We start from the raw sequence: 26,332 nt of genomic DNA, 5'->3' as shown, positions 1-26,332 counted from the left end.
GTAAAGAGAGACACAGAGAGGCAATATATAATGATCAAAGGGACACTTCTGCAAGAAGAAATAATGCTTATAAATATCTATGCACCCAAAATAGGAGCACCAAAGTTCATAAAGCACCTATTAACAGACCTAAAGGAAGATGTTAAAAACAACACAATAATAGTAGGGGACCTCAACACCCCTCTCACATCAATGGACAGATCATCCATACAGAAAATCAACAAGGAAATAGTGGAGCTAAACAAAAAACTAAAACAATTGGACTTAATAGACATATATAGATCACTTCACCCTAAAACAGCAGAATACACATTCTTCTCAAGTGCACCTGGAACATTCTCAAGGATAGACCATATGTTGGGAAACAAGGCAAGCCTCTACAAATTTTAAATAATTGAAATAATAACAAGCATCTTCTGTGATCATAATGCTATAAGGCTAGAAATTAATTACAAGAAAAAAGCTGAGAAAGGCACAAGGTTGTGGAGACTAAACAACACACTACTGAACAAGCAGTGGATCACTGAATAAATTAAAGAAGAAATCAAAAAATACCTGGAAACAAATGAAAATGATAACATGCCATACCAAGTCACATGGGATACAGCAAAGCTGTATTAAGAGGAAAATTCATCGCAATACAGGCACATCTTAACAAACAAGAAAAATCCCAAATAAGCAATCTTAAACTACACCTAACTGACCTAGAGAAAGAAGAACAAATAAAGCCCAAAGTCAGCAGAAGGAGAGAAATAATAAAAATAAGAGCAGAAATAAATGCTATTGAAATGAAAAAGGCAGTAGAAAGGATCAATGAAACAAAGAACTGGTTCTTTGAGAAGATAAATAAAATTGACAAACCCCTAGCCAGACTTACAAAGAAAAAGAGGGAGAAACCTCAAATAAACAAAATCAGAAATGAAAGAGGAGAAATAACAACGGACTGCAGAAATATAATGGATTATAAGAGAATACTATGAAAAACTATGTGCCAACAAAATAGATAACCTGAAGGAAATGGATAAATTCTTGGACTCCTACAATCTCCCAAAGCTCACTCAAGAAGAAGCAGACAATTTGAACAGACCAATCACAAGGAAAGAGATTGAAACAGCAATCAAAAACATCCCAAAGAATAAAACCCCAGGACCAGATGGCTTTTCTGGGGAATTCTACCAAACTTTCAGAGAGGATTTAATACCTATCCTTTTCAAGCTATTCCAAAAAATTAGGTAGGATGGAACACTTCCTAACACATTCTATGAGGCCAACATCACACTGATACCAAAGCCTGACAAAGACACCACGAAAAAAGAGAAGTACAGGCCAATATCACTGATGAACATAGATGCAAAAATTCTCAACAAAATTTTGGCAACCAGAATTCAGTAATTCATCAAAAGGATCATACATCATGATCAGGTGGGATTCATACCAGGGACACAGGGATGGTTCAACATCCGCAAATCAAGTAACGTGATACACCACATCAACAAACTGAGGAATAAAAACCACATGATCATCTCAATAGATGCAGAGAAAGCATTTGACAAGATCCAACAGCCATTTATGATAAAAACTCTGAACAAAATGGGGATAGAAGGGAACTACCTCAACATAGTAAAGGCCATATATGACAAACCCACAGCCAACATCATACTCAATGGGCAAAAACTGAGTGCCATCCCCCTGAAAACAGGAACGAGAAAAGGATGCCCTCTATCACGACTCTTATTTAACATGGTACTGGAGGTCCTGGCCAGAGCAATCAGGCAAGAAAAAGGAATAAAAGGAATCCAAACAGGGAGGGAAGAAGTGAAACTCTCGCTGTTTGCAGACAACATGATCTTATATATAAAAAAACCCAAAGAATCCATTGGAAAACTCTTAGAAGTAATCAACAACTACAGCAAAGTTGCAGGGTATAAAATCAATTTGCATAAATCAGTAGCATTTCTACATTCTAATAACGAGCTAACAGAAAAAGAACTCAAGAACACAATACCATTCACAATCACAACAAAAAGAATAAAATACCTCGGGGTAAATTTAACTAATGAAGTGAAGGACCTATATAATGAAAATTACAAGCCTTTCTGAGAGAATTGGATGATGACATAAGGAGATGGAAAGACATTCCATGTACATGGATTGGAAGAATAAACATAATTAAAATGTCCGTGCTACCTAAAGCAATCTACAGATTCAACGCTATCCCAATCAGAATCCCAATGACATTCTTTACAGAATTAGAAAAAAGAATCCTAAAATTTACATGGGGCAACAAAAGACCCCAAATCACTAAAGCAATCCTGAGAACAAAGAACAAAATGGGAGGCATCACAATCCCTGACTTCAAAACACACTACAAGGCTACAGTAATCAAAACAGCATGGTACTGGTACAAAAACAGGTGTACACATCAATGGAACAGAACTGAAAGCCCAGAAATAAAACCACACATCTATGGACAGCTTATCTTTGACAAAGGAGCTGAGGGCATACAATGGAGAAAAGAAAGTCTTTTCAACAAATGGTGCTGGGAAAACTGGAAAGCCATATGTAAAAGAATGAAAATTGACCATTATTTTTCACCATTCACCAAAATAAACTCAAAATGGGTCAAAGACCTAAAGGTGAGACCTGAAACCATAAGGCTTCTAGAAGAAAACGTAGGCAGTACACTCTTTGACATCAGTATTAAAAGGATCTTTTCAGACACCATGTCTTCTCAGAGAAGGGAAACTGTAGAAAGAATAAACAAATGGGACTTCATCAACTAAAGAGCTTTTTCAAGGCAAATGAAAACAGGATTGAAACAAAAAAACAACCCACTAACAGGGAAAAAATATTTGCAAGTCATATATCTGACAAAAGCTTAATATCCATAATATATAAAGAACTCTCGCAACTCAACAACAAAAAATCAAACAACCTGATCAAAAAATGGGCTGGAGACATGAACAGACATTTCTCCAAAGAAGATATATGGATGGCCAATAGGCACCTGAAAAGATGTTCATCATTGCTGATCATCAGGGAAATGCAAATCAAAACTACAGTAAGATATCACCTTACACCCATTAGAATGACAAAAATATCTAAAACTAATAGTAACAAATGTTGGAGAGGTTGTGGAGAAAAAGGAACTCTCATACACTGCTGGTGGGAATGCAAACTGGTGCAGCCACTATGGAAAACAGTATGGAGATTCCTCAAAAAAGTAAAAATAGAACTACCATACGACCCAGCTATTCCACTACTGGGTATCCATCCAAAGAGCTTGAAGTCAGCAATTCCAAAAGTCCTATGCACCCCAATGTTCATTGCAGCATTATTTACAATAGCCAAGATGTGGAAGCAACCTAAGTGCCCATCAAGGGATGAATGGATAAAGAAGATGTGGTGTATGTATACAATGGAATAATACTCAGCTGTAAAACAGAACAAAATCATTCCATTTGCAATAACATGGATGGACCTTGAGGGAATTATGTTAAGTGAAATAAGCCAGTTAGAGAAGGATAACCTCTGTATGATTCCACTCATATGAGGAATTTAAAAATGTGGACAAAGAGAACAGATGAGTGGCTACCAGGGGAATGGTGGGGTGGGGGGTGGGCACAAAGGGTGAAGCGGGTGCATCTAAAACACGACTGACAAATATTAATGTACAACTGAAACTTCACAAGATTGTAACCTATCATTAACTCAATAAAAAAATTTATCAAATATGTTCAATAGCATGGAAGTGTCTATAAGATAAAGTTACATGGAAAAGCAGGATAGTAAATTATGTATACATTGTGTAAAAAATAGTACACACATAATATATGTGCATAAAAAAAACAAAAGAAATACATCCAAATGTATTTTTGTACATATTCTAAACTTTCTTAGCAGGAAAATACTTTTATTTTTTCCGACAAAGATTAGCCCTGAGCTAACATCCACCACCAATCCTCCTCTTTTTGCTGAGGAAGACCGGCCCTGAGCCAACATCTGTTCCCATCTTCCTCTACTTTATATGTGGGATGCCTGCCACAGCATAGCTTGATAAGCAGTGGGTAGGTCTGCACCCAGGTTCCAAACCAGCGAACCCCGGGCCACCAAAGCAGAGCAGGGAAACTTAACTGCTGTGCCACTGGGCCAGCCCCCAAATACATTTCTTTTCATTTTGGAAAACAATAGACACTATTTTGTGAAAGCAGTAAAGGCATAAGGAAGGCCAAAGTTTCCAGCCAACAGTCATTGTGTCATCTCCAGCCATAAGGGTCTTCTTTTCACAATATGAATGCACAGAACATTACTCACAGGGAAAAAGTTCCTGCACCTGACACAATGTTAAAGAACATGGAAATTTAAAGTACACTCGCATGGCATGTGAGATATATATAAATCCACAAGTGTGCTGATCTTTTACAGAGTTTACAGCTGGATAAGAGAGAATTTCCGCCTTCCTTTTCACTTAACCATTCTCCTGCCTCCTTGCCTCCCTCCCATCACACCTAGAAAGAACATGTATCAAAGCATCCGCTAAGTTTTGCAGCTCTGAAAACACCTGGGGATTTCAGCACAGGTTCTTTGCAGGCTGTCAATCCTCTTAGAGACTATGTACCTGAGGTGACAGTCACTGGAGGATGATGGGGTCCATTTCAAGGAGTCAGACACCCTCAGCAGCTCCACTTTTATCAAGGATAAATATAAGAAGAGCAGAAGTAAATAATTTAATTCATTGCTACAAAGTGATATATATCTACATTTTAAATTAAACATGGCAAAATATCTCAGTATCTCAATAAACAATCAAAAATCCTATTTCTTGTACCAGTTTTATCATTTTTTGCTATTTTAATGGCCACCATAGCTCCCTTAAGACTTTCCCAGGCCTTCTGGTCCTATTCATTCTCCTCCCAAATTGCTTTTCAGAACACCATCAGTACCAGCCAACTGTACATCTCTCAGCTTCTGAGGCCCAACTGTCTGTCATCTTCTCCTCTTTCCTCATTCCTATCATTGCTGTAACTGGCCCACTGATGTATGCCCCAAGATGATAACTCTTCATTCTTCACACATTTGTTGACTGACTGGCTCCTGGGCTCAAGTCAGGCCCCTTCTCTTCATGAGTTTCTGTAATAACATTATGTGGCCCTGAGGGCTTGCCAGTGTTTCAAATCTGAAATGATATAGGCAAAGTTTGAACAGGTATGTTCAATTGGAGAAATGTGGAAAACCCCAAACTAGCATCATTTGGATTTAGGATGCTGGACACTTCATTTGGTTATGAGAACAGTTAAATACTATTTAAGACAGCTCCTAAATCTGAAGTATTTAGAATGAAGGAGACAGAACAAGAATATGCTGATTAACACAGAGCAGAAGAAACAAAAAGTCAAGTCATGAAGACAATAAAAGAGTAATTATTAAGTGATATTAGTTATTTTGAGAATTAAAAAAAGAAAAGTTAGGGGGCTGGTCCTGTGGCCGAGTGGTTAAGTTCGAGAGCTCCGCTGTAGTGACCCAGTGTTTCGCCAGCTGGGATCCTGGGTGTGGACACGGCACCGCTCCTCAAGCTATGCTGAGGTGGCATCCCACATGCCACAACTAGAAGAACCCACAACTAAGAATGTACAACTATGGGGCCAGCCCAGTAGCACAGCGGTTAAGTGTGCACGTTCCGCTTCTCGGCAGCCCAGTATTTGCCGGTTCACATCCCGGGTGCGGACATGGCATCGCTTGGCACGCCATGCTGTGGTAGGCATCCCACATATAAAGTAGAGGAAGATGGGCATGGATGTTAGCTCAGGGCCAGTCTTCCTCACAAAAAGGAGGAGGATTGGCAGCAGTTAGGTCAGGGCTAATCTTCCTCAAAAAAAGAAAAGAATATACAACTATGTACTGGGTGGCTTTGGGGAGAAAAAAGAAATAAATAAAATCTTTAAAAAGAAAAGTTCATTGCTTTTTCTCTTTCCAACTAGTTCCACTATTGATCTACAAATGCAAGATACTTTGATAAGGCTGGAACTTTAAAAATCTATACACACAGCCTATTCTGGACAAACCAGTTAGAATAAGTGTGAAGTAGGTACAGGACTTCACTCTGAAGCATCAAAAACAGTTTCTCAAACATATTCACAAAATCAGTGCCTTATACTCCTCTTCTCTACCATCTCAACAGGCTTTATGTCAGCGTAATAGATTTCTACCATGTTTTCTTTTATATTTCAGAGTTTTGTTATGATTGTTGTTTTTTTCATGATTTCCATTATAATGTAGGTGGTCATACAAAAAATCTCCACGTAAGTGTGATCTAGAAACACTCACACTTATCTGGTAATAGACAGAAAATAGTTCAGTGATATGTGAGACTGATTCGTGAGTCCTTCCTCTGGTTAACCGACAGTTTCTGGTAATACTGTAGCATGAGCGGACTCCCCTTTTCTGTTTCAACATTATTGCATAATCAAGGACAGTCTTGGGCAAAGGTTGGCATAGCAGGAAATTGGATGTCAATTAATAGATGCTTGCTTTCCTGTCCGCCTTTATTTAACAAATTTCATTCTGCCTTCCTTTGAAGAATGTTGGAGAAGAAAAGAGGATTTTCCCTAATTGTTTTAGAAACTGAGAGATAAGATAAAAAGGAGAAAAATTACTGAGCCAAACTGATGTTTATCCAAATTTTGTATTCCAAGTGCCAGAGAGATACATGGAGAGAAAAACTGGTAGGTAAGACCCTCCTTTCTTATCTCATAAGGGGAGATAAATGTCACTCAGGTAGGCAGCTGAGAGACAACGAAGGGCATCAACCCCTTTTTTGACCTTTTCTCCTTAATCTCAATAAACCAGCCAAGGCCCAGGGTCTGTGCCCACCCAGTGATGCTCAGAGTTGGCTCGACTCTAGGTGCGCGAACTCAGTTACACTTAGAACAAAGTGTCTCCCCTTTTTAATGTCTCAACTTTGCTAGAAGCTGCCATACTTCTTTTGCTTCTGGGAGAGAGAGAGAAAAACAAAGAAACTTTGAGGAACATGTATGCAGGGCTACCAAATTATTTCAAAGTGCTAAATTAGGAAATCACTACTTACCCTCTTTAGACTGTGCTACAATTTCCCCTAACCACATACTACGATCCATTATTAGGAGGAATTCATCTACAGGGGAAAAATACAAGCTAAACACTTTGAAAATATTAATTTTTTTTTGGTCATTGTTACACCCAAGTTTTAGTCACACTATACATTTTCATCTATATAATCCCAAATAAGTAGTTTCCTAATTATTTTAGACGTTGCACATCCACATTTTTTCCTCTTCCAGGATAAAATTGAACAATTTTACATATCTCATTTTGCAATCTCTAGTACAGGCAAGCCCAAATCTTCATACCTGTATCCACACAGGTTTACTTGCTCAAACTTTATGTATAAGAAATTCATTTTAAACGAGACTAGAAGTCATGACAAGAAGTAGTGGTCTGTGTAAGGCAAACAGAAGGGCCCCTTCTGTTTCTATCTGCTCACAGGCTCTCAGAAATAGAAATCAGAATTGGAAGACAACTTGGAGAGTCCATTTTAACACATTGGTTAAAAAGATGATCAAATTGAGGACCACCGAGTCTAAACGACTTGCTAAAGTTCGCACAAACCCTTCGCTAGCATCTAAGTGTTCTGAGGAACCAGCTCTTTCCACACAGAGGGCAATCTTTCAATTTAGACCCCCTATAGTCTCTACAGGAAAACAGCTTGGAGTATTGAGGAAATTACCCAGATATTAAAGTTCCAAACAGTGTTTACAATAAAAAGTAAAATCTCAAGCTTGGAGAGTAGCTTTTCAATCACAAAATAAAGATAAGCTCTGAAGCAATGCGGTGTAATGCTAAATAAAGCATGGATGAGAGAAAAGGATACATAGATATATATACACATATATATATTTCCAAAACAAGAACCTTCCTTTTTAAAACCAGCTTTATGTGCTTCTAAATGCCAAAAACAAACAAACAAGCAAACAAAAGCCATTACCCTTACAATCAATTAACACTTTTGAATCTCTTTACAATTCTGGATCTACTTCAATTTACTCACCCATTATTACCAGCCTTTTACAATCCCTGAGCCAAACGTAGATCCCCAGTGAGGCCTCCGCAGTGGTTCTTTTGCAATATTGCCCTCTTATGACACCACTGTGGTTTACGGAACCGTCCAGAAAAATGCATCTGCCCTCTGGGCCATTGTCACTGACTATTTATGAACATGTATAAACTCTTCATAGAATGATAATTGGTCATGAGTGGAATTTTAGAGATGACTCACTCCAGAGGATGTTAAATATGTTTATCACTAGAATCTTTCATCCAAAGAGAATCTTATTTTTACATATAAATATAAAATATAAATTATATATTATACATAGCATAATATATAATCTCATTATACATAAAATACATTGCAGATTATAATAAATATCTGTGTATGCAATGTAATATATTCAAAAACAGAGGTAAACCCTCCCTGGAGGGATGTAGTATCAGAGTGCCTCCTGCTCCCCCTGCTACTGCCCCAAGAAGGAATCTCCAGGCTTCCAAGACCACCATGTAGAAACCACTGGTCAAGCCCAACAGCCTCATCATATTTTGTTCTCAAAATTAATCTACTGTAGTTGGCCCAAGAGCCCTTTATAACCCCTGCTCTTCAACATACTATCTCTACCTCTCCATAATTTATTTTTGTAATACTTACAAGAAAACAAGGAGGCTTAAAACACACAGACTTCCCCTCAGTGTGACAGAGACTACTACTATAGAAAAAAATCTTTGTGTTTTTTATCATTCTAATTATAACAAATGCTTAATCGTCATTTCCAGAAAATACTGCCCATCCCCATATGAACTGGTAGATTTTTTTTTGGTCAAAATTGTGCCTTCTATGCTGTGGACAGGGTCACCAAAAGAGTCTTTATTAATGCAGTAATCTTCCCAGTTCTCATCACTCTCAGGGACAGGCCATACTGAAGATCTTCTGGTTCAATGGATTAGTCCCACACTTCCTAAACTGTGTTTCACAGAAAACTTCATGAAGAAGTGTTAGTAAGGTCCTCTATTCCCAAGTCTACATACTTTTTAAAAAAACTCCCCAGTCAATCATATTTTTTAAATATTGAATTCTTCACCTCTCTCATAAGATTTACAAAATTATTAACATATTAAAGGGCCTGACAATTCCTGCAGCAAAGAAACCTATTTTATATCTTTAACATGATTTCCAATATTACTTGAGCAGAAACACTTTCATTATGGGGCATACATGTACATTCTACAGAACAATATTCTCTTAAGCTACCCCTGTTTTAGCCCATACACAAGAAATTACATTCTCACAGGGAATTTTGGTGTTCAGGGCCAAAACAAAGGAAAGATTCAGAAATGAAAACTCATTCAATGGCACAATCAAATATCCCCTCATACAATGAGTTATCCACAGAATGTTTAACAGCATAAAAAGAAATATAGCACAATCAATCCTGCTCCTCATACACTCAGTTACTCCCAACCTTTCTCTAATATGTAAGCTGCTTTGGAAAGGCAAAGAATACATCAATATGAGAAATTTTGCTTGGAGGGCACTTAGCTGTGTTGACCCCTGCAGTAACTTCAACCTCACACAAGGGTTCTTGGTCTATAGTTTTGGGACCACTGGTCTAGACCATAGGAATGGCACTGTTTTTCATAATTCATTTGTTTTTTCTGTGACAAGTTCACAGGAATCCTCATGTGTAAACTCGTGGTTAATTTTATGTGCTGGACAAACACCAAATAAGGGAATCTTTACAATAAAATAAATCAAAGGTACAGTTTTATCACAAGGGTCATTTGCTACACAAATGCATTTAACAAATATTTACCAAGCATATTCTACATTACGGGCACTGTGTTTTGGTGACCATTCTAGTCTACTTTCAAGCTGATGTAGGGACTCATCTCTCAGATAGATATTTAGAGTCAGAATGATTGGAAAAAATCAATGATATTACAATAAATTACCCAAATTATCATTTTTTTAAATAATTTTTGGTTTAATAGATTGACACTTGCATGTGCGCACATATACACACAGAACATGGAATGATGGGTGAGCCAGAAAACTTGTTCCTTCTACTCATTAAAGTTACCAATTGTAAAGTCTTATCCACAAAATTAAATTATAAAAGAGCAGTGATGTGATGTTGAACTAAGTAACAAATATTATATACATATATATCAAACACAATCAGGGTTATATAGCTTTGGTAGATTAGTATCCTTTAAAGTCAATTCAAAATAAAACAAGGAAGTATTTCATGTCATGAATCATAGCATGCAGATTTAGCAAACACTTTACATAAAAGGAATTCTTTCTTTATATAACTGGAGTAAAATATGATGATGTAATCAATAGAATCCATATCCTCTTTCAGACTGAACAGAGAAACACAAATTAGGGCATTTAAAGTGCTATGACATTCCATATCTTAATTTTATTCTTATTCATCTGAAATTTTAGTTTCATGCATAATAAAGTTTTTGTTAATTATATTTATGCTTCTGCGTAACGCTTAAGTTCGATGTAAAAATGCAAAGAGGGATATAGGAGTAAATGCTTACAACAGCTTATATTTCTTGATGCGGTCTGCTGGTAACCAAGGAATAAGGGAACTCTACAACCTCAACCAAAGAGATGGCAAGCTAGCACTCTGTCTTGAATTGATGGTACTGAGCAAGTCACCAAGAGATGAAACCTATTTACTCCTAGTTTCCCAGACATCGCAGCTAGAGAAACTTCTTAATGCCTGGCATCAATAGCCCAGAAGTAAACTGTGCTGGAAAGCTAGCAAATCAATGAGAACCACCACGGTTCCACTGCCCTACTGAGCAGCCAATGGGAAAGGGAAGGCAGATCCCAGTGAATCCCTGTATAAGAACAGCAATCAGAACCTCCTTATCATATAGAAAAGTTTAACCCACATACACCTTGCAAGTTAACACAAAACTTTGAGTGTAGGAGCCGACTCCATGACTGACTGGGTAAAGTTTCGGGCGCTCCAGTTCAGTGGCCCAGGTTCATGGGTTTGATCCCTGGCGCGTACCTACTCCACTCATCAGCCATGCTGAGGAGGTATCCTATATATATAACAGAGGAAGACTGGCACAGAAGCTAGCTCAAGGCTAATCTTACTCAAGCAAAAAAAGAGGAAGATTGGCAACAGTTGTTAGCTCAGGCAGAATCTTCCTTATAAAAACAAACAAACAAACTTTGAGTGTAAAAGGCACCAGTGATTGGTGTTTAGAATATCTGCACTAACCCTTACACAGGCTGAGCTTTGCACTCATTTGTTCTCCTTTCTGCTTTGAAATCAGAAGAGCTCCCCAGTGAGGGGTAGCAGTTGCAGAATACTTGATGGCTGATGGTATCATATTGCATACAATTACACAAATTCTGATCAAATTAAATTCCCTAAAATAAAAACTGTATACATCACATTTAGCCTGTAAAAAATTCTTCTTGGTCATTAGCCCAAATTCTGAGTTATAAAAATATTTCAATAGATAGCTACATATCCATTTACTCATATACTTATATATTTACTCACTCATTTATTCTTCATTTATGTATTTCCTTTCAATAAATATCTACTAGGTACCTATCAAGGGTCAGGCATCACCACTCATAGACACAGCTCTGCCTCATGGATCTTATATAGTCTGATGGGGAGAGAAACAGAGGAGAAAGACTTTAAGCACACCCTAATCATATTTTACACTGTGATAAGTATTATAAGGAAAGACTAAGATTTCATGGAAAAGTAGAATGGGAGAATCTACTATAGACAGCAATGAAGGTCCTGGATGAAGGTAGAATCCTGTGAGCCCCTAACAGAGCATTTTTTGCTACTCTGCAGCATAATGAAGTAAAACGAACAAAGAAAACAGGACGAAGTCCCAGCTTTGCCATGTAGTAAGTCAGTGCTATTCCTGAAGCTGTTTTCTCATCTGAAAAATGGAGATGAGGATAACACCTATACTTCACAAGGCTGATCATCACGGGGTTTTGTGGTGAGGATGATTTACCCTGAGCTAACATGCGTTGCCAACCCTCCTCTTTTTTCTTTTTGCTTGAGGAAGATTAGCCCTGAGCTAACATCTGTACCAGTCTTCCTCCATTTTTTGTATGTGTGATGCTTCCACAGTATGGCTCATGAGTGGAGTAAGTCTGCACCGGGATCTGAATCCACGAACCTGGGCAGCAGAAGCAGAGTGACCGGAACTTTAACCATTCAGCCACAGGGCGGGCCCTTGATCATCAGGCTTGATGATCAAATATGACAAAATACCTGAAGCATTTCATAAACTGCAAAATAGCACACTGTTAGTTATTCATCTCCCTAAGTTACACTTCAGTATGTATCACAAAGTAATGTGAAAGATTCCAAATGGTCAATAAGCATTGCTTATTTATATCAAATGTTCAGTAGGCTTCAAAATGCAATGACAACATGTATCATAAGGTACAAAAGCAATACAAGAAAGAAGGGTTCTGCTACTAAGGGAAGAAAAGAAGAGCTATCACAGATACCAGACTGTGCAAAAGCAAGTGTTCAATCCATATTGCTTTACCTGTAAAATTCAGACTTTTTCATATGGAAATAAGCAGATTTGCATCATCAATACAAACCAAAGATTTACTTCTATGTGCAAAATATCACAGGATCCCCAAGCCGTACTCAGGCTCAAGCAAGAGGTCTTCACAACAGGACAATGCACATAAGATGCCCCTTTTAAGAGATGTAGCAACATAAGCTTTACAACCTCCCTGAGGGCAATGACAAAAAGCATTCTCTTTGCCCTCTCCATACCATTCCTTCTAACATTAAATACAAACCTCCCTTCATAAAGAGCACATTAGGGAAGGTATTATTCTCATCCATCTCTGAAGTTCATTATATGCTTTCTTACCAGTGCCCCGGCATTGATGTATAATCATAACTTATGCACGAAACATATGCCAGTGAAAAGTAATGTCCTCCATAAACAGCCTTACTTCCAAAATGCAGCAACCTGGAACCAATGCTAACACACTCTGTGGACCTTACTCCTGGAGTGCCTTCCACGTTAGCAGGTTTTCAACCCCAACTGGGTCAGAAAAACATTTTTTCCTTTCTGCTGAGTCATCCCAGAGCTTACTTTGTAATAAGATCATTAGCACATTTCCAACTTTAAAATGCTAATGACGATTCATATGCAAATTCTGAATGTGGCCCCTGCCTCTCTAGAAGAAATCAGGAAAGGACTGCTTTGCAGCCTGTCTTTGTGTGGCTGTGACTGTGTGGGTGTCTCTGTAGAGCTTAAACCCTTTGTGCTATCAGTTCTGAATCAATTCTATGGGCATGCCACTGACATCTGGGAAGTCCACAACTGATCACTGTGTGTTAAGTGACTTGCCTAAGGCTAGATGTTCCCATAGACTTGGAAATAGAACCCGAAATTCCTCATCCTATTAGGCTCTTTTCAGCACCACTCCTACTCCTGAGTTCAGCTCCTTGGCCTGAGGACCTACCAAGGTGCTGGACGCTGGGCTCATTCAGCATTCACTAGCTGGCAAAGCACCCTCTAGACTCTGAAATGTGGGGAGGGGGGTTCATTACCATAAGTTTGATCAAAAAAATGCCTAAAAGCTGAATTCTCCAGATTTCACTCTAGCAAAGAACACCTTCTCCTCTTTCCCACCCTTCTGAAAAGGTGAGACAAACTGACGATGCAAATGTTTGTGTGTGTGTGTGTGCACGGTTTTTTACACATGAGTAGACTATCCATTTTACAGGAATGCAGCTCCACAGATGCTGCGCAAGATCTGCTAAAACGATGTTCTTTCGTACCATACTTATTTTACACGTAGACATCAGAAAAACAAAGTGAATTTCACAAGAAGAAAACGCAAAAAATGAGAATGGAATACAATAGAACTAGCATAATACATGCATATACATCTCATAATAACTAAGAATACACATTACATGTTACCTAAAAGGAAATTGTAACTTTAAAAAAGATAATTTATGATATAATTTATGATTTATATGCATGAAATCAGAAAAAAGTAATCCTGTAGTTACATTTTCATTAGAATTGATTTAATTTTAATGGACAAATTAAGTGTAAAGTAATAAAGTGCAAGTTAAATCATAGAAATTAGTATTAATATTACTAGAGTTTGAATCTAGTTTTATATCCTCAATACTTTATAATTAATTAAGTAAAAATTAAGTAAGTGTAGTTTCTGCTCTGAATTGACAAACCAAACAACGGCTTATTCTAATAATTCGAATAAAAAAAGAACTCATATGATTACTTTAAAATATTTATTTTTGAGTGAGTTATAGAATTACTTCATTCTCTATCAATAAAAATACTGCTTTAAATTAAAATTTTCTAATCGTTTTATATTTTTAGTGTTTCCTATATTTTCAATAATTTTCCTCCATTTATTCATCTTTCCATCTATCTACTCAAAACGTTTATTAAGCACGAGAATTATAAAAAAGGCATATAGACATTTTCAGTAGACAGTGTTCTTTCACATACACAACTCACTTAAAGAAATATGCTGTCTCAATAATTATTTAACCACACATAATTTAAAGGAGTATCTGAAATTTTAAAATAAGAGCTAAGAGAAACAAGGTAAGTTATATAAAGCAAAACAGTCTTTGTTTGACTGCTATCAAGTCAGGTAGTTTAAAAAAACAGTGCATGAAAAGAAAAATTGAAGATAAGGAAAAACAGAAATGTAGAACATCTCCAATATCCATGAAACAATTTATAGCAAAATCATGTTAAATATTAAAATACTCAAATCCATTCTTAGATTGTTTCTAAAAAACACGAAAATGTGAAGATGATATATACATGTATATGCATAATGTATCTGTTATATTTGCTTATTTGAAGTCATCAGCATTCTTTGGAGGCATCATCTACACGCACTACCAGTAGACAAAGACTGTGCTTCACAACTGTTTAAAGAGAGCATTATTATTGTGCAATGTCTATTATTCTTTATGGTCATCTCCAAAAAGCTCACAAACAAGCACACATCTGTCCCACCATGAGATACACATTTTACATATATTTATTTCCAACATTAGTGAACATTTATTTATTTCACTAAATATATGTTTTCAAAAATATATCTATGAAAACCTGAGAATAAAATTTTAAGAAACGATCGATCTTCCATGATCATCTATCCTTAATCTTCTTGTAAATTTCGATCTCCTACTCCAGCATCCTCACTCCTCTACCTAGATTTACATTTTGGCCAAAATATTCATCTTAAACCGCATCTCAAATCATGTACAACATCTGCTTAAAAACTTTTGCAGGCTCTTTATTTCTTGAAAATTAGCGTCTGAAATCCTTGACACCGCAGAGAAGGGCCTAGGTGAACAGGGGTATGTCCTACTTTTCCAGTTTCATCTTTTGAATAGCCACTTCACAATCTCCCACCCTGCTCATCTATCCAACCACATCTTTGCCATTTTTTTCCTAACCAAGAACATCCTCTTCCATCTATGCCAGTCACAATTCTATGCCCCCTGCTCACCCAACTTAAATAAAATTTCTTTCATGAAGCTTTCCATGTCAGAAGTAATCTCAATCTCTCTCCTTCTCTCCCTGGCTATCTCTCTCTCTCCCCTCCTCCTTCCCTCCCTCCTTCCTTCCATCTCTTTCTTTTGTTCCTCTACTGGGACTTACATATCCTACTTTCTGTTACAGCCATTTGATATATCTCCTCTAATAGCTACAACACCCTTAATGCTAGACCATTTCTTATTCAGTTTCATGACCTAAGAACACTTAGCTTTGTGTGACTAGTAAGGTGATTAAGGAAGTGCAAAAATTGTTTGTAAGCAACATAATTGAGTGGTGGCTCTAATCTTATGCTCACATATTCTCTGTTCTTTCTCTACAAAATATGACCTCCAAAATGATACGTAACAATTGCTATATTAGATGGCCCTTTAATAAAAGTTAAATATCAAGATCATGAGCAAATTTGTTAAAGGAAATTAGATTTTTCCTAGTGTATGATATCAATCACTTCACTTGTGGAAGATATTTCAAATGCCAGTCAGTCTCATCTGTCAATGGCCTTCAATCTCCAATCCTATCAATCCCCAATTTTTGTTTATAATAAATTTGTTTAGAGAACACAAAAATTACCATCACAGGAATGTAAAGAAAAGCATACAAGAATACTACGGCTATGTTATGCATAATTATTAGCTTTGGGATTGCACTTAAAGATTATTCAACATAATGGCTTGTATCTTCAATTTGTCTATTACTGGGTCCAGAGAGAATTGGGACATCCAACTTATAGTGCATGAATTAGGCAACTATTGATGAAGTTTTTAAAGGTACCAGGTATCAGCATGATGCCAAAACAATCAGATGACTAAGTTTAAAAATTCTCTCAATGAAAATATGCAATGGTCTGCAACAACCCATTGTCCTTATTCTCCTGGTTGTTTTGCTATTGTACAGAGTTCTCAAAGAGCAACATCGATAAATTTTCTCTTTCATTTGACATTCAATATAATAATTTTTTTCGTAATAATCCACCAAATATTCAATTAACTTCTGTATAAAATTGTCTCCGCTAGAGAATGTGAAGTTCCCAATTGATAAAGTCACAGATTACTGACAGTAGATCTTAAATATATTAGCTTTTTCCCATAAGATCATAAAACATACCTTTTGAATAGAATTAATTTCACAAAATTACAAAAAAATAAAATATGCATAATGTTAATTTTTAATGTAATGTATGTAAAGTCATATTCTTTCTGTATTTCTTGCTAACACTTTTATTATCACAATGCCCTGTATATAAATGTCCTAAGTGATATGCACTGATAGAAAGGTACATTATTTTTTTGAAATCACACATGATAATTTTAAGATCTTTAGGTTAAGAGGGAAAAATTGATGAAAATAGTTTTGTGTGGTCAATCATTTCTTCCTACAAAATCCACAGTACTATATATTTTTAAATATATCTTGCTAAACAGTCTATTTAAAATAATAATCTCAGTTTATTTGTAAATGTCTGTATTTTAATAACTTGTTGTAATGTTTCTCAAAATACTTCCCGCAAAATACATGCTTCAAAACAATATGAAGCACTGGTTTTAAATGCAGAGACCCCAGGATTCCAGTTCACACCAGCTGGATCAGAATCTTCTGGAGGGAGGAAACTGGGGGTCTACATGTAAAGCGAGTTTGCCCACGTGACTCCGATGTCCACCAGACTTGAGAAACCTACGGAGTCTCTCTTAAACCATGCCTCATTATGTTCTCAACGTCATCCGTTAGAAGGAAACTACGGCTTTCTTCCAAAAATTACTGTTTTCAAATGCTCATTCCTACAATTTCTAAAGTATCATTCAACATAAAATTAAACCTGTTTCCAAACCCATGGTATTTCAGCTTAATTAACAAATGAAAGGGGTCATTTTTCTCCTTATCCACAGTTGTCCTAAAGTGTCCTGAGCAAAAGCCCTTGACACCCACTTCACACCTCGGGATTCGGCCCTCTGCTTTCCACCGGTCAGAATATTGAATCCCGTCAGCATTAACACAGCTCTTAACGACAATCAGCTCACTAGCCTTAGACTCTCCAGGTGGGGCGGCCCCTTCCGAGAAGCCGCCTGCTGCACAGGCCTTTCAGTTCTCAGAGTCACCCGGGCCCTGTCAGCACCTCCGACAGCGACTGGCGGAGCTGGGTTCCGGGTTTCACTGCCCAGGAGCCTGTCCCTAGAAAAGCCGCTGAGACCAAGGAAACTGATCCGAGACACCGTGGAATACACAGACCACTGCCCTTCGTTCTCTCCAGCTGACAGCATCTCTTGCCAAAAGACAACAAAGGAAACCTTAAGTACCTCTTACCCAGAACATGAGCCACCCCCACACCTCGCCTCTTTTCCCCCGTATCCAGCGCCTGTTGCTAAGGAGGCGACATAGCACTTGGGAAGCCTCTGGACCAGGTGACAGACCACTGGAAGAGCTGCAAGCACGAGAGCCAAGCGCTAGGCCAGCCCAGGACCCCTTCCTTCCGCAAGAAAGCTGCGCCTTCCGCATGGCTCCGACGCCAACGACGCCCCCCGCGCACGCCAGGCGGGTGGAGGGAGCGGAAACAGCACGGGCCCGACGCCCAGGAGCACGGCTCCCTCCGCGAACGGGGAAGCTCCGCCCGGGCAGAGAAGGCCTCTGGCCCAGTACGGTGGCTGCCTGTGGGCCCAGACAGCGGGGCAGGGGCTCAGCGACAGCGCTGGGGAGGGCAGGCACTCACCATGTTGACTTCGGAAACCATGTCTATGCTGGCGATGTCGATGTTCATCCCCACGCAGACCGGAGGACCTGCAGGAAGCGCACGACACAGTGATAGTGAGGCTGGGCACGGGGTGCGGATGGCTCTGAGGATGGGGCTCCGAGGAAGAGGCACAGGCGAAGTGCCCCTCACCCCCACCCCCCACGCACACACTCACATCGCCGCAGCTCGGCGGAAGCGGCCCCCGCCTCCCTCCTCCACCCAGGCCGCGAAAGAGATGGGTCGCGCTTCCCGCAGCGGCCGCGCACACCCCTCTTACCCCCGAAGTCGGGTCTTAGGCGAATGTCGTAGCCTTTCAACAGCTTGTCCACCGTCTCCTTCACAAAGGACATGTTTCCAGGATCGTTCACGCTGCGGGAGGGGGCGAGGAGTACAGAGAACAGGGTCAGGCGGCGGCTCACTCCCCAGCGCCCGGCGCGCACACCCGCGCGCTCTGCCCGCCGCCCGGCCAGCCTCCCGTCAACCCACCGCGACCCTACCTCTGGGCGCAGCACACCACCGCCACCAGCACTGGGGCCGAGAAGATGCCGAAAAGCCTTCCTCCCGCAAAGCCCCACATCCCTCCGCCGCGCCCCGGCACGGGGGAGGGGGCGCCCCGCCGCCGTCGCGACCCGCAGCCGGGGCTGCTCCTGCTGCTGCCGCCGCCGCCGCCGCCGCGCTGGCCCGGAGCGGAGGAGGGAGGAGGGGGAGGGGGAGGAGAGGAGGGGGAGGAGCGGGAGCGGGGAGAGGAGGAGCAGCCGGCGCGGGAGCGGAGGAGCGGCAGGAGGCAGGGCTAGCCGAAGGCGGAGCCGGCTGCGCCGCGCACCCTGCCCTCCCCCTCGTTTGCCGCGGCCGGTGGCCCCAGCCTTCGGCGCTCCCTCCCGCCCCAGCGGTTGCGGAGCGGAACCTGAACCCTGGCCGGGGACGCCAGGCAGGAGCCGCGGCTGCGCGGCGCCGGGCCGAGCCAGGGGTCGGCTGCGAAGCCAGCTCGTCTGGGCTCCCTGCGACCAGCGAGAGAGGGGACTGGCGGCTACAGCGACAGGGGCAGCGGCGGCGAGGAAAACGCGATCCACTTCGCCCCGTCCCCTCCCCGGGCCCGACCCCTCACTGCGACCCCCACCCAGCTGCGGCGCAGGCCGAGAGCCAGTGGGTACAGTTCAGTGCTTCTGCCCGCGGGACTGAGCCCTGCAGCGTCCGGAAGGAGGCTGCGGGGCCCCGGGGAAGCCCCTACCTCACCTGCGGGGCTCAGAGCCTCGGGTTCCTAGGGTCCAGGAGAGCCAGATGGGCAGCAGGAGCACTGGGAGCCCGAAGCACATGGCGCTGCTCCTCCTAAGCTGGGTGGGATCCGCTCTCCCCCACACCCATGGAGCATTCAAACAGCTACACGGGGATCCCCGCCCCTGCCTCCACCCATGGGCTTTCCCTCCTGACCCATCGTCCAGCCCCTTGCACGGCGGCCCGATGAATTATTTATGCAATATAAGACCGTTTTTAAAAATTGGTTCCTTAAACTAGTCCTCTCACCCTCACCCCTGAACATTCCACGTGAGCACTGGGCCCTCTCTGCCCACATAAATACATTTATAATGAATGATAAAGAGAGGACTGAATATGCTCCCTTTATTATCAATAAACTGGAGTTCGAATCAGACAAGAAACCGTGGACTGTCATTTCTAGGATGGGGAAAAAACGTGCCTTTTCTGGAGCATGCTGGAGCTGTCCGTGGTCCTTAAAGTAAGGCATGGAACCTCCTTTTCCCTGTGATAAGCCCCATCCTTCGGTTATCTTTGGAAGATTGCTGGCACGTTGGCCAACAAACAGACCGATGACCCTTACAGTCTACCCTGCCCTGTGTGTCACCACTGTGTACCTCAGGGGTGTCTGCTTGCCTATGGCCATAGGTGTATACTTTTCTTTAGTGAATGATCCTCAGTAAAGTTTCTGGGTACCTCACACTCCTGATATTGAGAAAGATGACTACACAATCCTGCTTGCGATCAACTAACAAAACCTACAAATCAAGTTCACTTTTGTGTTCAATAGACTTCTTTGGGCCATTCCAGGACTTAATGAATGGTTAATAATAAATATCTGCTTCTCTGTTTTGACTTATTTTTTTCCTGTAAAGCTTAAGATTTTCTTTTCTATTGTTAAGACTTTATATAGGTAAATATCTAAATCTAGACCCTTATTCTCAAGATGGAATGTTGCTGTGCATTAATTTTTAAATATCATTCCTTTTAAAAAATCAACAGTTTTGTTTTTTTAACAGAAAATGTGACCTCAGAACCAGAAAAGTTGATATTAAGATAGGTTAAGAGACAAACATAGCTCCCTAATCATTTTCTGGGAAAGTCTATTCACAACTACTTTGTATTCTGTGCCTCACTGATGAGCAATGGAATTATCAGGAAAACGAGATCTTGTATTATCATGTCTTCCCCTCCACATTCATGTTTCAGTCTGTTTCTCCTATCTGCGTGTAGCTCTCTTAGAGAAATACCCTGCTGGGGATCATGGCTATAGAAAGTAAACAACGACAATAATGCATTTGAGTAAAGCCAACAACATAGCAAGAATTATCCTCCTTTCTACTATTTTATGTGTTCTAAAACTTGCAAAACCACATTATAAATGCTATTATTATCCAACCGTGTACCACCTCAGATCTTGCTTTCAACAGTCTCCGAGGTTCTTGGCCTTATTTTTCATCCCAGTTCCTGCCTCAGCACGCATTACCACAAGAGCTCTGATGAGCTATACATAGGAGCAAGCCCACAGCCTCACCTCATGTCCACATTGCTTGTCTCTCACCTCCCACCTTCAGGCTTCTCGGTTGACAGTGAGGTCCAAGATGCCACAAGACCTGCTCAGTACCCACATATGTACAATTTGATATTGAGGGAGAGTTAGCCATCCACAGGTGGACCTTTGGCAAATGGAAGATGAGAGCCAGTAGATAAATGATACCCCCTTTATTGCCCCCCTACGGTTCTGAGATGCACTAGATGATCCTATCTGTTCCCTTTCATTTCATGCCTCAATCCCCTTTTCCTTCACTCCTGTTTTCACTGGTATTACACACCACAGTAAAACGGTAGTATTTAAATTTTACCTCAGGATATTTTTTCTGGGCAACTCAAGCTAAGTCATCAATCCGTTGGCAAATCATTAAAAGTGTCACCTAAAATGCAGTCTTTTTACATATGAAGGCTAAATCAAAGAGAACCATCATGGTAAGTATGCACAGGTGTAATCAAGAGACATGGAGCTATAAGGCTCATCAGAGTCACTGCCTAACTTGCACCTACCAGAGCAACAAAGGCTGGATATGCCGCCCCTCATCCAGCCTCCTGCCTCAGTTCCCTCACACACAGACAGGCATCTCAGAGAGTTGGATGAACACTGAACCCCAAGCACCCCATCCTTTCAACTCTCTGGCAAGGACTCTGAAACCAAGGATATTTCCATACCTTTACTACATGATGCTAAAGTATTAGCCATATCAGCAGGAAATTATCGATTCAGTTCTTACTTGCACTTATTTTCTACTGAAAGAGAAAAAGGCTTTAGGAGTCCCACAATGGCTAAATTTTCATGTCAGAGGAAAAAGGAGACAAATTTCATTTTGTTCATAGTAGAGTGGTCTTAAACAGGCTAGGATTATGTTTGAAGGTCATTAAGATAGGAAGAAGGAGAGGAAGGAGATAGGCGAAGAACATCACATGATCACTTTACACAGCCCATGTTTGCGCGATTTGGCAGACCCAAATGCCTTTCATGGGGCTGTGCTTTGTTCAGTCATAGTTACCTCTTACTTATAGAGAACCAACTTGTCTTTTTAAATAGTATCAAATTTTCTGAGAAAAATGCCATCCCACAGATGGGCATTTGCACAGTGAGAATATGATGTGGGCATCCATGTGCTAAGGTGACCTGTCATGGAAACTCAGAGCCCAAGAAGAATGAGGAGGACATCCACATGCTGGGATGGCCCAAAATGAGAACTCAGAACCTGAATAGGAAGAGGAGAATGTATACAGGGAATAGAAGTGGTGGCAGCAACAGGAGATTGGTTACATAGTAAGGCATTGGTCAAATGAGTATATGAAGGGTAATGGAAGTCAGGTTTCTCTCCATTGGAAATGAAAGTTACAAATATGAAAAAGGGAGAAACATTTCCTGTAGTGTGAGATTAGAATTGAGTGTATTAATGTGAACTAACAATTTTTAAAATATATAAATTCAAATATGTACACACATATATGTATATTTATTTACCATATATATACAAATATGTACATGTATTCTTTAGTTCTACCCAGCAAGAAGGCCTGGAAACAGTGACAAACCAATAGCAATCAGCATCCTCTGTACCCTGGCTTCTATGTATCATTTTCTGCTAAAAGGAGTGACAGCTTCTTGGAATAATAGGTGATTCACCAGATCGGCTAGGAAACTATACGGTGAGGCTGGAACATCTTGTGTCAGAGAACAAGGAAGTGTTCAAAGAATGAAGGAGACATGTCAAAGAGATATAAAATCCAGCTTGAATATGTTTGCATTGCCAAACTCTGGGAAAATTTGAGCATAAAAATGTATAGTTACAATAATGACCTACAACTTATAGAAGAAAATAGGAAAACTTGAGATCATGCACATTAATCACTTAATCAAGTAATTAAATCTTTGACCACAAATGGTATATTTACATAGCTGTTAGGTACATTCCCCACAAAATACTAATTATAAACAGGAAACTTTACAGTATAGCTGGCAGACACCACCTTAATCAAGTGATCAATATGAATAAATTAAAGAATAGAATAAACCAGAATAATGTGTCTCATGATAGAATGCAATGAGAAGAATATTGTATCGGCTCTATGACATTCCTAACAAAGATGTATAACCTGAATGTAACCATGAGGAAAGATCAGACAAATCCAAATTGAGAGACTTCAATTACAACATAATGGTTCTTCAATATGCAAAATTGCCAAAGTCATCAAAGTCCAGGAAAGACTCTGCCCCAAACTGAAGGAAAATAAAGAGCCAAGGAATCTTAATACACATGTTATTCTGAACTGGATCATTTTGCTATAAAAGATAGGGATGGGGCAATTGATGGATCTTGAATAGGATCTGAAGATGGCATGGTTGTAATTTAATGTTTATTTCCTGATTTTGATGATTGTATTGTAATAACATAGAAGAGTCTCCTTTTATGAATGAAAAACACTCAGATATTTGAGTATAACAGTCATCAGCTTGGTTTCTTATGCACAAATGATTCAAAAGATCAAATGACACCTGTTGGTAGCCCTCCTCTATTTTGCATTTCAGATGCCACCACAGCATTGCTTGGTGAGCAGTGTGGTAGGCCTATGCCCAGAATCCAAACCTGCAAACCCTAGGCCAATGAAATGGAGCATGCAAACCCAACCACTAACCCACTGGGCCAGCCTCTCAATTTTTTGGTGTGTGTGTGAGGAAGATTTGTTCTGAGCTAACATCTGTGTCAGTCTTCCTCTGTTTTGTGTGTGGGTCGCCACCACACATGGCTTGATAAGTGGAGTAGGTCCACACCTGGGATCCGAATCCACGAACCCAGACCACCAAAGCAGAGTGCATCAGACTTAACCACTATGCCACATGACTGATCATCCCTCAAATTTTTTTACATAGCTAAAGAAAAAAATTTTTCTGTAGGTACCAGTAATCAGATTAAGAAAATTGTATTCTATTCCAAGTTTGAGGAAAGTTTAATCAAGAATGGAGTGAAATTTTTTTCGGATGTGTTTGTTGTAGTATCCATGGAGATAATCATATGGATTTTCTCCTTTATTGTTTTAATCTGTTAAATGACATTGATTTTCAAATGTTAAGCAATCTTTGTTTTCCCAGGATAAACATCACTTGGTCATGTTGCTTGTGTTTTTAATATATCAATGGATTTGACTTCTAATATTTTTGTTAAGGATTTCTCTATGTTCATGAGTGTTTTGGTGTATAACTGCCTTTTCTTGTCTGTTTTTTGTTTCAGCGAAAAATGAGGCTACAGCATGCTTCCTCTTCTAAGTTTTGAAAGATTTTTTGTAGGATTGTTATCATTTCGTTCTTAAACATTTTCTAGAATTCATCAATGAAGCCGCCTGCACTTGAAGTTTTCCTTAATTTTTCATGATAAATATAATTTTTTTAACAGGCATAAGCCTATTTACATTTCTACTTCTTCTGGTGACAGTTTTGCTAATTTATGTATTTTAAGATGTTTGTCCATCCGACCTAAGCTGTCAAATTCATTAGCAAAAAATTTGTACAATATTCCCTTATGATTTTAAAGTTTGGTGTATATGTAGTTATGCTGCCTTTTTCTTTCTTTCCTGATATTGTTAGTTTGTGTCTTCTTGTTTTTCCTTGTCAAGTCATGCTAGAGGTTTATTGTTTTTCTTAATCTTTTCAAATAATCTGCTTTAGGTTTTACTGATTTTTATTTATCGTTTATCTGTTTTGTATTTTGTTGATTTCTGCTCTTACCCTAATTATTCACTTCCTTTAATTACTTTGAGTTTACTTCACTCATCCTTTTCTAGCTTCTTAAGATGGAAAGTTAGATTATTGATTTTATATCTTCTTTTCCCATATGAGCATTTAAAGCTATAAAATTTTCAGCTTTAGTGGTATTCCAAAAGTTTTAATATGTTGTATTTTCATTTTTATTTAGTGCATAGCATTTTCTCAATTTTAATTTGATTTCTTATTTAACCATGTGCTATTTAGAAGTATGTTATTTAATTTCCAAATATTTTTGAATTTTCCAGATATCATTCTGTTATTTATTTCTAATTCTCTTATAATCAGAAAACATACTTTCTATGGTTTCGCAACATTCAGGATTGTTGGGTCTTTTTCATGAATTTCCTCTTATAATATTTGAAATGTCCTTATTTATTACTGGTAGCATTCCTTGACTGAAGTCTGCTTTCTCTTATTTTAAAATAACTACTCCAGGGGCTAGCCCAATGGCAGAGCATTTAAGTTCACATGTTCTGCTTCAGTGGCCCAGGGTTTGCTGATTCAGATCCTAAGAGCTAAGAGCATACCTACTTATCACTTGTCAAGCCATGCTGTGTCAGGCATCCCACACATAAAGTAGAGGAAGATGGGCACGGATGTTAGCTGAGGGCCAGTCTTCCATAGCAAAAAAAGAGGAAGATTGGTGGCAGATGTTAGCTCAGGGCTAATTTTCCTAAAAAATAAATAAATAAATAAATAAATAAATAAATAATAAAATACCCCAGCTTTTTAATAATTTTTCCTTTTACTTCAACCTATCTGTGTGCTTATAGTTAAAATGTGACTCTTAGGAACTTCATTTAGTCAAGTCATGCTCCTTAATTAAGTCTAATGATCTCTCCCTTTTAATTGGAGCATCTGTATCAGAGTTGTCCAGTAGAAATATAATGTAAGCCACTCAAAAAAGTTTTAAATTTCTAGGAGCCATATTAAAAACTAAAAGGAAATACTTGAAATTAATTTTAGTAATATTTTTATTTAACCCAATAAATAAAATATTATATTTCAACCTGTAATCAAGATAAAAATATGAATAAGTTATTCTTAAATACAAAGTACTTGAAATCTGGTACATTTTTAATGATTGGAATACATTTTGATTTGGCTTAATCACACTTCGGGTGCTCTATAGCCACAAGTGGCTGGTGGCTACCGTTTTGCACAGTGAAAGTCTGGACTATTTATATTTAATGCAATAATTGAAATGATTGAGTTTAAACTTAACACCATTTTGTTTGTTTTTGATTTGTACAATATGTTCATTGATGTTACGTACCTTTTCCTGCCTTTTTAAAAATCAATTGATCATTTTTTAGCATTCAGTTCTCCCTTTACTGTAGGCTTATTTG

At 39.4% G+C, this 26,332-nt stretch overlaps 1 protein-coding gene across 1 annotated transcript in view; it reads right to left on the bottom strand.

Annotated features, from left to right (window-relative positions):
- The window catches only part of GABRB3 (gamma-aminobutyric acid type A receptor subunit beta3), a 217,735-nt gene extending 198,016 nt beyond the window's left edge, over positions 1-19,719 (bottom strand). The window contains exons 1-3 of the mRNA XM_046654857.1: positions 19,640-19,719; positions 18,684-18,775; positions 18,386-18,453 (exon numbers count right to left, since the gene is read on the bottom strand). Coding sequence (XP_046510813.1) covers positions 18,386-18,453; positions 18,684-18,775; positions 19,640-19,719 — 240 coding nt within the window. The remainder of the gene's footprint in view (positions 1-18,385; positions 18,454-18,683; positions 18,776-19,639) is intronic.
- Between the last annotated feature and the right edge of the window lie 6,613 nt (positions 19,720-26,332).

The sequence above is a fragment of the Equus quagga genome, chromosome 2, assembly GCF_021613505.1.
Source record: "Equus quagga isolate Etosha38 chromosome 2, UCLA_HA_Equagga_1.0, whole genome shotgun sequence".
NCBI lineage: Eukaryota > Metazoa > Chordata > Mammalia > Perissodactyla > Equidae > Equus > Equus quagga.
Note: the sequence above shows the minus strand (reverse complement) of the source record. Positions and strands in the feature narration are given on the sequence as shown.